Source organism: Labrus bergylta, chromosome 8 (genome assembly GCF_963930695.1).
Source record: "Labrus bergylta chromosome 8, fLabBer1.1, whole genome shotgun sequence".
NCBI lineage: Eukaryota > Metazoa > Chordata > Actinopteri > Labriformes > Labridae > Labrus > Labrus bergylta.
The window spans coordinates 12786596-12798324 of NC_089202.1; the positions used below are offsets into that span (position 1 = coordinate 12786596).

The 11729-nt window shown below is 38.1% G+C and overlaps 2 protein-coding genes across 2 annotated transcripts; one reads left to right on the plus strand and one right to left on the minus strand.

Annotated features, from left to right (window-relative positions):
* Nucleotides 1-393: 393 nt before the first annotated feature.
* On the minus strand, nucleotides 394-4359 carry rps27.2 (ribosomal protein S27, isoform 2). The gene is made up of 4 exons (XM_020637164.3): nucleotides 4249-4359; nucleotides 3627-3735; nucleotides 2998-3108; nucleotides 394-653 (listed from the first exon to the last, which is right to left on the minus strand). The coding sequence occupies exons 1-4, from the start codon at nucleotides 4252-4254 to the stop codon at nucleotides 625-627; spliced, it is 255 nt and encodes an 84-aa protein (XP_020492820.1). The 5' UTR covers nucleotides 4255-4359; the 3' UTR covers nucleotides 394-624.
* Nucleotides 4360-5379: 1020 nt separating this feature from the next.
* Nucleotides 5380-11039, plus strand: rab13 (RAB13, member RAS oncogene family). The gene is made up of 8 exons (XM_020637168.3): nucleotides 5380-5977; nucleotides 6670-6730; nucleotides 7061-7121; nucleotides 7251-7328; nucleotides 8667-8756; nucleotides 9050-9115; nucleotides 9269-9319; nucleotides 9451-11039. Exons 1-8 carry the CDS (start codon nucleotides 5854-5856, stop codon nucleotides 9520-9522), a joined length of 603 nt encoding a protein of 200 aa, XP_020492824.1. The 5' UTR covers nucleotides 5380-5853; the 3' UTR covers nucleotides 9523-11039.
* The last annotated feature ends 690 nt before the right edge of the window (nucleotides 11040-11729 follow it).

Genomic DNA, 11729 nt, shown 5'->3' on the forward strand with positions numbered 1-11729 from the left:
TGTTGACTTCACTTTTTCATTAATTTGGCAGGTATACATTATGTATTACGGTACTGTTTGGAATATTACCAAATGAACACACATCATTATGCATTAGGTAAAGTGCACCTTCAAAATTGTAAAACCTGTAGTAAAGTAGTTTCTTTAAGGTGATTTTTAGCTGAAGTGTGTCTCAATGCATAGAACTTTTCTACAACAAGTGCTTACGAAAATGACACTTAAAGCCACGCGTTGGTCAGCTTCAATAAGTGCCAGAGCACTTAAATCCCCTGATCTATTCCAGCACATTTTTTTAAGGGTCCTGAGTATACAAGTGCCTTCTAACAGACGGATGACATCTGAGAGTTTCATGAGAAAAAACAAAAGAACAAACTGGATGACCAACTTGCAATATTATTTTAACATAAACAAACTATGTTTATTAAGAGAAACTAATTAATGGATATGAGTTGTTGATGGGATCTCATCAATGCCGATTACTCCTCTGTGCATATTCTGTTGATAGGCCTCTTATATTACATGATTTGTATTTCACGCCCTCCATTTCCTCAGTGCTGCATCAGCTCCATGGCAGTGTTGCTCCGTCCATTCTTTCTCAACTGTTTCTGACCACCTCCAGTCATACTAGTGCTGTTTCCTTCTAAATGAGCATCCTGTGGAAAGATGAAGAAAATTAAGTATAGGAGTTATTCCATTTTGGTGCAAATTTAACCAACCTACTAATTCAAAAGGCTGAATGTTATGTAGTTTGTGTTGACTGTTTGAAAGAGGTGGGGATCAAGTTGTGATGCTGAATTGTAACAACCAACTCTGTTTATGTTACTTAGATTTCAAATGACTCTTGCTACAACACAGCAGAATCACCTAAGCTCTGACTGTTTTCTGTTTTTTATTTATTTGCTAATTATTCTGCCTGAAATTTGCAAGAAAATTGTATGACGCCCAAAGTCAAGGTGACATTGAAAGACGTGTCATTTGTGCAACAATCAGTCCCAAACCAAAGAAAAATGACTGTAGTCAGAGTAGTCCAAGGGAACCAAAAACAAGAAATAACCATTTCAGATTGATTTTGTTTTAGAGCCCCGTTAGAGCCTCTAAAAAGTCAGTTTATATTTGTGGCGTGTTGGGAAACTACTTTGTATACAGTATATAATAGAATGAACATATTCAGTATCTAGTGTATAAACTGACTCACTGCCAAGGATACAAACAAAGAACACTTATACTAATGTTATCTGCCTTTTCAAACCCTGAGTCACCTCCAAACAAGCGTGGTTTTAGTGCCGACAGTTGCAGCTGTGCGCATAGTAACTCACAGCACAGCGTACTGAGGAGCCCTTGGTTACCACGGCAGCAGAGTACAGGATAGAGTGGGTGAGACAATGAGAACAAACCTTGACCTCAAGCTCAAACAATTCACCAAAATACTGCACACAGTACATCATCACTTCTTCAGTGACTGTCGATTTCTAATGGGAAAGGACTTCTTGCACCTTTATGAGAGTTTATGCAAAATATAGCTTTGTTTTCACTCAAAGAATTCTTAAATAAAACATCTGAATAAAAAAGTTGTGCTTGTAGCCGACTGTGTAGAAATAGATCAATCATGATGAATTTCTGTCACAACCACAAGAGTCACTGTATGCCTCAGTCGACACCCTCATCATGAAGAAAACATTGAGAGGGCAACACAGAGGCAAATATTCAGGTGCAATGTTCTGCAGCCTGACCCTAACTCTACAGCACCAATCAACTGGGATTAGAACTTTTGGTTGCATAAAACTTCAATTTTTTTTATAAATATATTTCATGTGCATGCATTTACATTTCAAAATAATAAAGAAGTTAAAATGCCACTTTAAAAGGGGTCACAAAATGGATTCAGCTGTTGAAATGGTACTCTATGCTGAAAATTATAACCAAAACATTAATAAACTGGTAGTATTTTTAGAACAGTGGTTCCAAAGTAAGGTTTGTGACCCCCCTGGAGGATTGCAAGATGCCTTCCAAAAATAAATACAAATGACTTAAAATTGCATTTTTTTAACCTATATTTTAAAATTATATACAACACTTTTGTTCAATTTAAAATGAAACCATCGTTCTTAAGAATTTTGCTAAAATGAAAGCAGTGTGTAAAAAATCCTTCAAATGGAAGTTTGCACAAGACCGCGACAATGCATGCGTCTGTTGCTCTCTGCAAATAAAAAAGCATACAGAGACACTGAAATAATATACAGTAACTATTAAAGGCTGCTGTGGTCTTTTGTGTTATTCTTTTTTTTTTTTTTTAGATTGATTTTTTGGGCTTTTTCGTGCCTTTAATGCAGAGATAGGACAGTGGACAGAGTCGGAAACCAGGGAGAGAGAACGGGGAATGACATGCGGAAAGGGGCCATGGGTGGAGGCGAACCCGGGCCTACCGCTCAAGACGAGAGTCTCAACACATGGGACACGCGCCCTAACCATTGCGCCACCAGCGTGCCCCTTTTGTGTTATTCTTATGCCAGTATTTGGAGAGGCCGATTAGTGCGTGCGCCCCACTGTCCCCACTTTCAGGGACAGTGGGGTGCTCAGTCTCTAGCAACTTTATTTTGGGGGTCACAGGCTGAAAAGTTTGGGAACCCCTGCCCTGGGGTAGTTGCCTTGCTAACCTAGTAAACAATCTTGCATGTCATGCGTTTGATTTTTCGACATATAAGCTTCTGCTTGGAAAGCTATTGGTCGGTGGCAGATTGTATTATGGGTATAAGATGGGCTTGAATGGAGAAGTTGTACTTTTTTTCACGTGATATTAATTCAGATATGAAATAACTCACAATTCTTGATAATTTAATTATCTGTTATTAAATCAAGCAAGCCAATGCTCGGAAATATAGACCTACATATTCATTTTGTATCTGTATTCTATCTAAACATTATGATTTTACATAAGGAGTTATAGATATAGTTAAGATGAAAATATATTGTTCACTCTACATTGTGTTTTTTCTGTACCTTCTGTAAGTCGTGCTTTGCCTCCTGTAGGCTGACAGAGGACTGTGGAACAGCCGACACACAGTACTACAGTCTGTGCATGGCTGAACACCGTGGTGATCTTGTAGCAGCCTGCAGAAAAGACACAGGAGATTCATTAAATACAACAGCCATGAAAATTAAACATTACAATAAACAGCCAGCGGCCAACATAACCATAATTACATTACCACAGGTACACCTGCTTACTGATGTGTCCTTGCAGCTGTTTGTGTGTTAAGGAGTCACATGAAACTCATTATACAGACAGTCACAAGTGTCCCTGTATGCCTCATTTGACACCCTGATCACCAAGGAAAAAATGAAAGGGCAACACATAGAGGCAACAATGTTTGATACATGTCTGTACATGTTCCATTGTTTTAAATCAAATCTATCAAAACAACAGCAGCACATATTCTAAGTATCTAAGTTAATATAGTACAAAAATGTGCTCAGATGTCAAAATGGTATTCTTAATTGTTTACATTATATGATATTTGTGTACAATACTTGTGATTTTGGTGTACTTTGTTACTGGAAACATTTTGCCTTTACATATTGAGAAACGAGGATTTGGCCAGGTAGCCATGATAAAAACATCAACTGACCTGGACATTTGACATCCATGAAGTAGGAGTTAGGACACTGCACAAGACGTTTTTTCTTGTGTGTCCTCTTCTCCTCCTCGACGCTGGGGTGCAATAGATCCTTTGCGAGCTGAAATGAGTTTATAAATAATTATATCACCGATTCATGTAGGCTACATTAATTTAAATCACGACACTAAATAAAAATATAAGCTGTTTTAAAAAAAATCTAATTTATACAATTACAAAGAGCAAAGGTCGACACGCCTTTACAGCTTTCATATGACAGGAAATGTGATAACAGCGAAGTAAAAGTGCAAGCAAAAATCTTTGCAATCTTTATAGCATTTACGCTCATAGCACAAGCTTAGATTTCTTTAAAAGTTCAAGTTTTAAACCTGCAAATAAATAAAATCTACATGTGACTAGCAGTAAGAAAAAAAACCAGCCTCGTGGCGGCTTTGTGTTACACGTGTCTCGCCATATTGCGGCCGTTTTCACATCTTTATAAATACATAATATCCAAACAAAGCGCGTTGGCTACAGAGTACACAGAGCACTATTTAACATCATATTAAGTTTCCTTCGTAAAAGACACTTTTAAAAGTCTAATTTCAAATCTAGAAGTGGTAGAGTTACTCACTGGCATGTCTGCGTATCTGGGAGCTCACCGGAATAACACACTGACGATGAACCGGAAACTTGAGTGGCTGAAGGAGAGACAGGCCGGAAAAAATACTTTTCAACTTAAGATATCAAATTTGCATTGATTTCTTTATTATTTTTTTTGTCTTTGTTTCCTTATCTGTTTTTTTTTTTATGAACTAAGCGTTTTATTTAATACAACAGTAAAATAAAATTATTTTGATGTTACACTTATCTGCAGGGGCGGTTACACTGTAAACACCCTACTATTTGTTGCTTTTACAATATTGTATTTACATTTTTTGTAATTTCCGAGTAACTTAGGCCGACTACTTTTAACCAGTTAGACAGCATTGAGGTAACACCTGAGAAGAGTAAATGTGTTTGTTTAAAAAAAAAGAGGAGCTGAAGAATAGGCCCTACATCTGAACAATCTCTGTAAAAAAAGAAAATTTTACCACTTGAGATGAGATGAGATTCAACTTTATTGTCACTACACATATATAAGTATAGAGTAACGAAATGAGGTTTGGCATCTCACCAGAAGTGCAAATAAGCAGAAAGTGCAAGAGTCTGTGCTATGTACAAGTAATTACACAATTTACAGATGTAGACTAAAAAAAAGTGACTTATTAGGTATATATGGCTGGATTAATGGGATGCTATAAATATAAATAAATGCTATAAATATAAGTATATTCTTCAGATTATAATATACAGATTAAGGTGCAGTGAGCATGCTATACTAGTTTACAGATAATATACAGAATATGGACATATTGTACAGGTCGATAACTTATTGAGGGGATATGAACATACTATAATACAATAATACAGGTGGATGAGAGATGTGTGTGTGACCAGGAGGAGTGGTGGGGGGATGATGGGTGTGAGGTGATGTGCAGGGGAACGGGGGGGGGGGTTCAGCGGGGGGGGCGGACTTCTGGACATATCAAGTGACTTCTTCTCAATATGAGGTCGTGTTTACTATGGATGGTATGAAAGTATGCGATTTCGGCCACAGACAGGTTTTCTTTTCTTTTTTTTTTCTATCGCTTGTATTTGTTTTCTGGTGAAACGGTGCCATCTAGTGTCCATGCTCTGTAGCTGCAGTTAGTTCTTGAGCCCTTACCCCCATGGAGACTCCCACACTACGTAGCCCTTTTCAGCGGATCTGGGATCTACGCCGACGGCAAGTTTTACTGGAGACAGGGGAAAAACACACGTAGCCACCCCGGTGCGTTTGTAAACTATGTAAAATACAGACTTTCGGAGGACAGCAAAAATGGACCAGCTGACGATCTGGACTCATCCACAGTAGACTTCAAAACTTTTTCATGGAGTGTATATTTAATCCAGCGCAGTCCAAACAGAGCACAGAGGCACTGAGGGGGATCGGAATTTACCGGTGACAAGTCAGAAAGAGAGAAAAAAGCATAGTCTCGTTACATGTAGAAAACTTTTTTGGGGTCTTTGCTTCATTTTACTGATCCAGATTTTCAAACTGATGTCGATGTAAAGTTGGCTACTCCAAGGAAGGAACAACAACCAGACTACTTTTCCTCTTGTTAACTGTGCTTACTTTTCAAGAAAAACTACAACCATGGCGAAAAAGTACGATTTCCTTTTCAAATTGTTGCTCATCGGAGACAGCGGAGTGGGCAAAACATGCCTGATTATTCGCTTCGCGGAGGACAACTTCAATTCTACATATATTTCCACCATTGGTATGTTGTCATTACAGTGATACATTTGCTTTGTTAACCTAAACGGCATATCTGCAGGGGCTTGTCATTCGTGAGACATGTTGTCATGATTTCAGTCTTTGATTCCAGCACTGTACCAACTGGTTTCTCGGACTGTTTTCATGTCTGAACAAGCCCAAAGTGTACAATTTATTTTTCCTTTTTTTCATTCAGTCTTATCTTTCTTATTTTCCCCTCTACTCTTGACTGCGTGTCTTTTCCCTGACCCCTCTCTCTCCCATCTCTCCTTCAGATCTCATTCCTCTCACTTGGCTCTCAGAGAGTCCACCCACCCTCATTCCTATCTTTTTCACCATCTCTATGTTCCCAGAAGATTGGTTGGTTTTTTTTCTGGCCTGCACAGAACCCCCTCCTCCTCCTCCTCCTCCTCTGCCCATTGCTGTCTATCTGTCTGTCCGTCCAGCAGGAAAAGAAAACACAAACTCACAGGGCTTTACCTCTTTCCTTCATATGTCTCTGCTTGTTGAGTGCACTGAGGGGGTCAAAATCACAGCGGGAGTGACCATGAATCCACCCCTGTGAGGGTGACCTATATATTCTATTGTGTGTGTGTGTGTTTGCCCGCTTGGTTTTGTTTTGAGTTCATATCTGAGGTATTTAACACATCATCCCCCCTCCTCTCTGCTCATTCCTGTCCTCTTGTTGTCTCTCAGGCATTGACTTTAAAGTGAAAACCATTGAAGTGGATGGGAAGAAAGTGAAACTACAAGTCTGGTGAGTGTTGACAGTTGGTTGTGTGTCTATAAGTGTTTTTTTTTTTTTTGTGATTTGGCGTGGCAGATTAGGCTGAGTAATACGAGTTAAAGAAGAAAAGGAACCTCCCTGTTGTTCTCCAAGTCAGGACTTTATGACAGTTTACTGCCAAGTAAGCTATTTTACATGGCTGTCATGACATGTTGTGTCAGCAAAATGAATTAATCTTGCTTTAGCAGTGTAGAATACACATTAAATGCATTCCTGTGTTCAATACCTCCAACTTCCTTTTTTTCTACAAGATTCTTGCAAGACATGCATGAGTTAACTGAATGTGTGTGCTTTGTGCAGGGACACAGCAGGCCAGGAGAGGTTCAAGACCATTACGACAGCTTACTACAGAGGAGCCATGGTGAGTTCAAGACTGCTGCAGAACAAGCAGACTGGATAATCAGGCTGACATCACTGCTGCTTTTTATTTTAGCCCTGTACCTTCAACTTACTCCTTAAACCCTGTCTCATTTTTGTACGTCTGCGTCAGGGCATCATCCTGGTCTATGACATCACAGACGAGAAGTCCTATGAAAACATCCAGAACTGGATGAAGAGCATCAAAGAGGTGAGACTGTTTCGACTATGTGATGACAAAGAAGACCAGGGAACATTTTTAAAATAGTGATAAGTCAGTTGGATACATTTTAGTCATGATTTTGATCATTTACTTAATCAACAGTAAGGAGGCGTGATCTACCACTTGGGATTTAATAAAGGGAAGGTTCACCCAAATCACAATAAAAAGCCTTCAAAAACACATATGGAACTGTTCTTTTTGCATTATAAAAGTTGTGAACAGATCTTGGGTCTTGGTACTCTTTTTGATATGACCGCAATAAAGGTTTAAGTACCCTTAATGAACTCTAAAAGGTGGAGTTGAACAAATTGCTGACTTCCGATTGGTCAAGGAGAACTGATGCTTGTGCAGTAAGACACCCAGCACAATAACAACGACCTCATAGAAATAGAAATTCTGATAGATTTTAAGATTTAGCAAACTGGTGTGGCACCTTGTATTGGGTGAAAGGAACTATATTCACGTTATGGATTTTATTATTTAACATTTTGTTGCATTAAAGACAAAACATTAGCAACACACTTTCCTTACAAATGATGATGCTTGGCTTTAAACCTTAGTTTCTGTGATCAGGCATTATCTGCAAAAAACAAATGAAAGAAAACTTTAAATCCATGTGAGTTGAGTCAAGTAAAACCAATGCCATGCTTGAAGGATAGTCAGCATTCCAGTCTTTCTCTCTCAACTACTTTCGATGCATGGTAACTTTCTATCAGACTTAAGAAACAGTTTTCTTATTGTTTGTAAACTGTCTGTTAATTAGGCAATGTTTATTATGACGTGTGCTGCTGCCCTCTTGGTTGGGTCACCCTTGTGAAAGAGATCTGGATCTCAATGGGTTCATTACCTGCTTAAATGAAGGTTATTTAAAAATGACAAAAAAAAGAGCCCAGAGTAGAAAAAGTCCTAACTCTTATTTATGCAAATGATCTGTTTGCACTGGATATCTTTACTGTGTTTGTTTTTTTCTTTGTATTCTAGCTGGACAACAAATACATAATACAGAGTACATTTGAATGCATTAAGGAGAGGATCCTCTCTGTGTAAGCAAATATCAACAATGTCATAAAAAATAAAACTAAATATACAAATGTATCCATCTTAGATCTTTGCTAAATGAAAATCAACAACCTACAAATGCCCATAAACGGTGTCCACTCTCTGAATGTTACGTCGTAGGACGGTGACAGTGCAGCTCATTCAGTTCAGCCTTGATGTAAAGACCTCTGCTTGCTTCACTTTCTGTATTAGTGTACTTCCTGATACAGTCTTGTAGACAAGATCTGAAGTTTCACCAATCAATTAACTGCATTCTTTCGTTCTCAGAATGCATCAGCTGGGGTCAGTCAAATGTTACTAGGTAATAAGTGTGACATTGAGGCCAAGCGGAAGGTTTCCAAGGAGACAGGAGAAAAGGTAAGATGCCCCTAAGAGAAATATAAACTCTTTTTTTTTATTATAGTGTAATTTAGCAGTAACAGTAGTGTTTCTTAACCATGGTGCTGTATTTGTCACTGGTCTCATTGTAAAACGAGATGATAGAGGTGAAAACTTTGGTGAAGGTTTTTTATTTAATCTGAGGGAGGATTGTTTGAGGAAGGCACTGTGTGTGTTATGTGTTTTTTCTGCACCCACACTTACATTTACTCAAGATAAGAAGCAGGAAACTAGTATTACCCATATCTTGATCTACTATCTGTTGTTTACAGTTGGCTAAGGATCACGGCATCAGGTTCTTTGAGACGAGCGCAAAGTCCAGCATTAACGTGGATGAGGTGAGCTGGAACTTGACTACTGACTGGCAAAAATACTCTCATCATATTCATTAATCTGTCACTTAATAGTGGGTTTATTTGTTTGAATGCCACTAAGTCCTAAACTTGACTTTACTCTCTCTTTCTAATTTTCTCTTTCCATGTTTCTCGAAGTCTTTTCTGTCTTTGGCACGAGACATACTACAGAAATCCAGCAAGAAACCAGTAAGTCCAAACAAACTCTCCTACTAAATAATACCAAACGGAAGCATGTCTTCTTCCTGATTTAGGATTTGTAACTTTAAGTTGAACCAGTTAGGCACGTTTTCTTCATTTGTGGATATTTGTTTCAACAGGGCCCAACAGGTCGAGAGGTGAAAATCACAAGCAGTACAGAGAAAAAAACCTCCAAATGTCTTATTCTCTAGATGCAATGCTGAGGACCAAACATAAAGCACCACACAAATCTGAGAACACGAAAGTATTACTGTGGAGAAATATAGCACAGCAGGTCCTCTGTCTCCATCTGGTGGGCTAGTATATCAAATACAAACGTCAAAATGTTTTTTAAGAATGTTTTTATACCAAAATGCTGGTGTTTTTTTTAATGTTCCCCCCATAAGAGTGTTTTGATATAAAAGTTGCAAAGTGGGGTCTTAGACAACTTACAGAGAACTGACACAGCATTTTTTTTAGTTCAGTTTTTTACCATTCTGTCTGACTTATATTTCTCTACTTTATCACAATGTTATCATTCCTGCAACACTCACTGCTTCAAGTCTTAAGAGAACTTCAGCTGCACTTTTAGAATCTTTTTTGTTTCCACGTGGTTACATGTGTCAAAAAAAAATGCCTTATCTATGTGAACCAGTTTAATTTTTTTACATGTGAGCAAATACAGTAGTAGCATTGACGGGGCGACAGATGCAGGAACTGATGCGAAGTGTTTCCACGCACACACCTTAAATCCTCAGGACCAAGGGCTTCTCATAGATTCTATTTAGTGGTTTAAATACTGGACACACAAAAGTCATAATATAACAATAATTACCTACGCACTTCTGATTTTTGTCAGTTCACTTTTTGAAATTCTGCAAATTTTAGAAAAAACAAAACAGCAGAGAAAGGTGCTGTAACAATGCTGCATTGCAATACAGGAGCAAAGGGACACTTTCTTGCTTACATATAAAGATTGCAGAGTTTTATACAGACTACAACATTAAGCATTAAATGTTCACAACACATAGTTCCATTTCCTTTTTGTTGTTGTGTATATAGGGCATATCCTTCAATTATTGATTAACTATGTCAACAGTGTCCAGTATTATAATGTATTCAACAGAATCTACTGTAACAGATGCCTCTGAATATTAAAAACCTAGAGTCAAGTATAAAGTGGTTCTCTGGTTGCATCCCATGAGAAGATGAAAATGTGCTCTCCCTCGTGTTAATGAATGAAACAAGTTGTTGTCCGTAGCTGAATCAGAAACTAACATTGATGGGTTAGCAAGCTTTGTTTTAACCAATGTACGGATAGAGAATGTGAAAAGAGGGAGCAGAGATAAGTGCAATATGAGACGCTGAGTGGAGAGATGAAAGAATGATGGATAATGCAAGTGAATTGACAGGATGTGAGGAAAGCAGCAGTGCCCACTAGTACCCCTTCTTAATTGATTTAGTGAGTCTTGCTTTTATCTGAAGTGCTTGGTAAAACTCCCTTGAATACTATCACACATTAGCTACATTTGACACAACAGTTTTCTTGTTCAGGCAGTATCTCATCATCTAAACATTTTGATTTTAGGGATCACCCTAGATGTACTGTATATCTTGAATCCGCTTTTTGTGCATTTCAGCCACATTGTTTTTTTTAGGTCTACCACAAGACTTTGTTTGTGTAATTACAGACCTACCGCTTGCTGAATAAAAATGCGAAACAACATGATGTCTGTGCTTTATTTTGTAAGTTGCCAAAGCAGCATAATCACATAGGTAGCTTGTTCATGAATTTTGTAAATGTTTTTTTTGAGAAGTCATAAAAGTTTCATACAACCCCAAAGCCTATTTTTTTTATTTCACATAAGGAAAGAAAACATTAAAGGGGGCATATTATGAAAAATCTACTTTTACAGTGTTTTTGAACATATTGGTAACCTGAGTGTCTACCGACCCACAAAATGTGAAATAAACCCATCCAGTCCTTTTTTGTGGTCTGCATAAGTCTTACAACACAAAGAAAAATGCTCCATTTAAAATTTGTTCAACTTGTGATGTCACAAGTTGGATTCTGGTAAAAATAAAACTCCCCTCCCCTGGTATCTCCACCCATGGACTCCACCCCGAGCCTAGAACAAAACTTTTGTGCAGGTCCGCCATTTTTATTCTTGCTACAGAGGATTGATGTCTACCGGGAAAACTCAAGGGAGGGCTCATTGCATTTAAAGAGACACACACACCAAAACGGAGCGTTCTGAGAGAGCTGGTTTATACAGGGTCACAAACCTCCTCTGGTGCTTGATTCATGTTATATTTGAACAAAGCACAGCACAGATGTTTCATTTAGACCACAGGTGACTGTTTGACAAGTTAGAAAAGGGGTATAATATGTCCTCTTTAAATAACAATAATAAGCAGT

What these genes read in the sequence shown, in the direction of transcription:
- rps27.2 (XM_020637164.3), bottom strand. An exon ending in CATGGATGTCAAATGTCCAG is followed by an intron (nt 3,109 to 3,626) that starts GTCAGTTGATGT and finishes TCTTTTCTGCAG; the next exon opens with GCTGCTACAAGATCACCACG. An exon ending in CAAAGCACGACTTACAGAAG is followed by an intron (nt 654 to 2,997) that starts GTACAGAAAAAA and finishes ATCTTTCCACAG; the next exon opens with GATGCTCATTTAGAAGGAAA.
- rab13 (XM_020637168.3), top strand. Translation starts at nt 5,854, where the DNA reads ATGGCGAAAAAGTACGATTTCCTTTTCAAATTGTTGCTCATCGGAGAC. An exon ending in CTTACTACAGAGGAGCCATG is followed by an intron (nt 7,122 to 7,250) that starts GTGAGTTCAAGA and finishes CGTCTGCGTCAG; the next exon opens with GGCATCATCCTGGTCTATGA. An exon ending in AGAAATCCAGCAAGAAACCA is followed by an intron (nt 9,320 to 9,450) that starts GTAAGTCCAAAC and finishes TTGTTTCAACAG; the next exon opens with GGCCCAACAGGTCGAGAGGT.